At 36.5% G+C, this 1,240-nt stretch overlaps 1 protein-coding gene across 1 annotated transcript in view; it reads left to right on the top strand.

Annotated features, from left to right (window-relative positions):
- The window catches only part of LOC103210784 (olfactory receptor 4P4-like), a 2,160-nt gene extending 1,284 nt beyond the window's left edge, over positions 1–876 (top strand). Inside the window, exon 2 of the mRNA XM_007956694.2 lies at positions 4–876. Within this exon, the coding sequence (XP_007954885.2) occupies positions 88–876 (789 nt within the window). The 5' untranslated portion in view covers positions 4–87. The remainder of the gene's footprint in view (positions 1–3) is intronic.
- The last annotated feature ends 364 nt before the right edge of the window (positions 877–1,240 follow it).

Consider the following 1,240-nt stretch of genomic DNA (forward strand, 5'->3'; position numbering starts at 1 on the left):
CTATTCTTATTCTGTTATGTTTCCCTCTTGGTAGGAAACCTTGTGATCCTTGTTTCCATTACATGCAGCTCCCTTTTTCACCAACCAATGTACTATTTCCTTAGTCACTTGTCTTCTATGGACATCTGCTTTACCTCTAGTTTCACACCCAAACTGATCCATGACCTGCTAGTAAAGACGAGAACCATCTCTTACGGTAACTGCATGCTACAGGTCTTTACCATGCACTTCTTTGGCGGTATTGAGATCTTCATTCTTGCTGCCATGGCTTTTGATCGCTATGTCGCTATCTGCAAACCTCTCCACTACATGATTATCATGAGCAGATCAAAGTGTAATTTTCTTGTCTTAGCTGCTTGGGTTGGTGGAGCAGCCCATTCCTTTCCTCAGTTATTTATGGTACTCCTGTTACCATTTTGTGGTCCTAATGAAATTGATCACTTTTTCTGTGATATCTTCCCTTTACTGAAAGTTGCCTGTACTGACACGTACATCACTGGTGTTCTTGTGGTTGCCAATTCAGGTATGGTTGCCTTAGTAACCTTTGTTGTCTTAGTTTTTTCATATGTTGTTATATTATTCACCTTAAGAAATCATTCAGCTGAGGGAAGACGCAAAGCGCTGTCTACCTGTGCCTCTCATATCACGGTGGTGCTTTTATTTTTTGTTCCTGCAATCTTTATCTATCTTAGACCTCCTACCACTTTCCCGGAGGATAAAGTATTTGCTGTGTTTTATACCATCATTGCCCCTATGTTCAATCCCTTAATCTATACCCTGAGAAACAGAGAGATGAAAGACGCCATGAGAAAAGTCTGGTGTCAATCTTATTTTCAAAGAAAGCACACAATTAATTTTAAGAAGACTATCAGCTAAATGACTTTAGTAAATGAAGTTGTAATAGTGAAATCAAAATGGTAGAAATTATCTCATAACTTATACTTCAATTACTATAATCAAAGAATTAAAAGAGAGAAATAAGATGAAGAGGTTAAAGAAATTGAGTAATCAATTACTAATTTACCATTTTAAAATTAGTAAAGAACTTAGTTAATTTTGATGATAGAGTCTGCTTCTACAAAGATTTCAAGACTTGGAAACTCAGTGAGGGTGACATTGAATCAAAATTGACTCTAGGGCAGTAAGTTTGGTTTGAGAAGGTAGTGTAGGAGGAGTTCTGAGCTATACCAAATAAATGATGATGTAATGAACAGAAAATTATATTACAAACACTTTATAA

This window comes from Orycteropus afer, unplaced genomic scaffold, assembly GCF_000298275.1.
Source record: "Orycteropus afer afer isolate SDZICR_OR568_19922 unplaced genomic scaffold, OryAfe1.0 scaffold00650, whole genome shotgun sequence".
NCBI lineage: Eukaryota > Metazoa > Chordata > Mammalia > Tubulidentata > Orycteropodidae > Orycteropus > Orycteropus afer.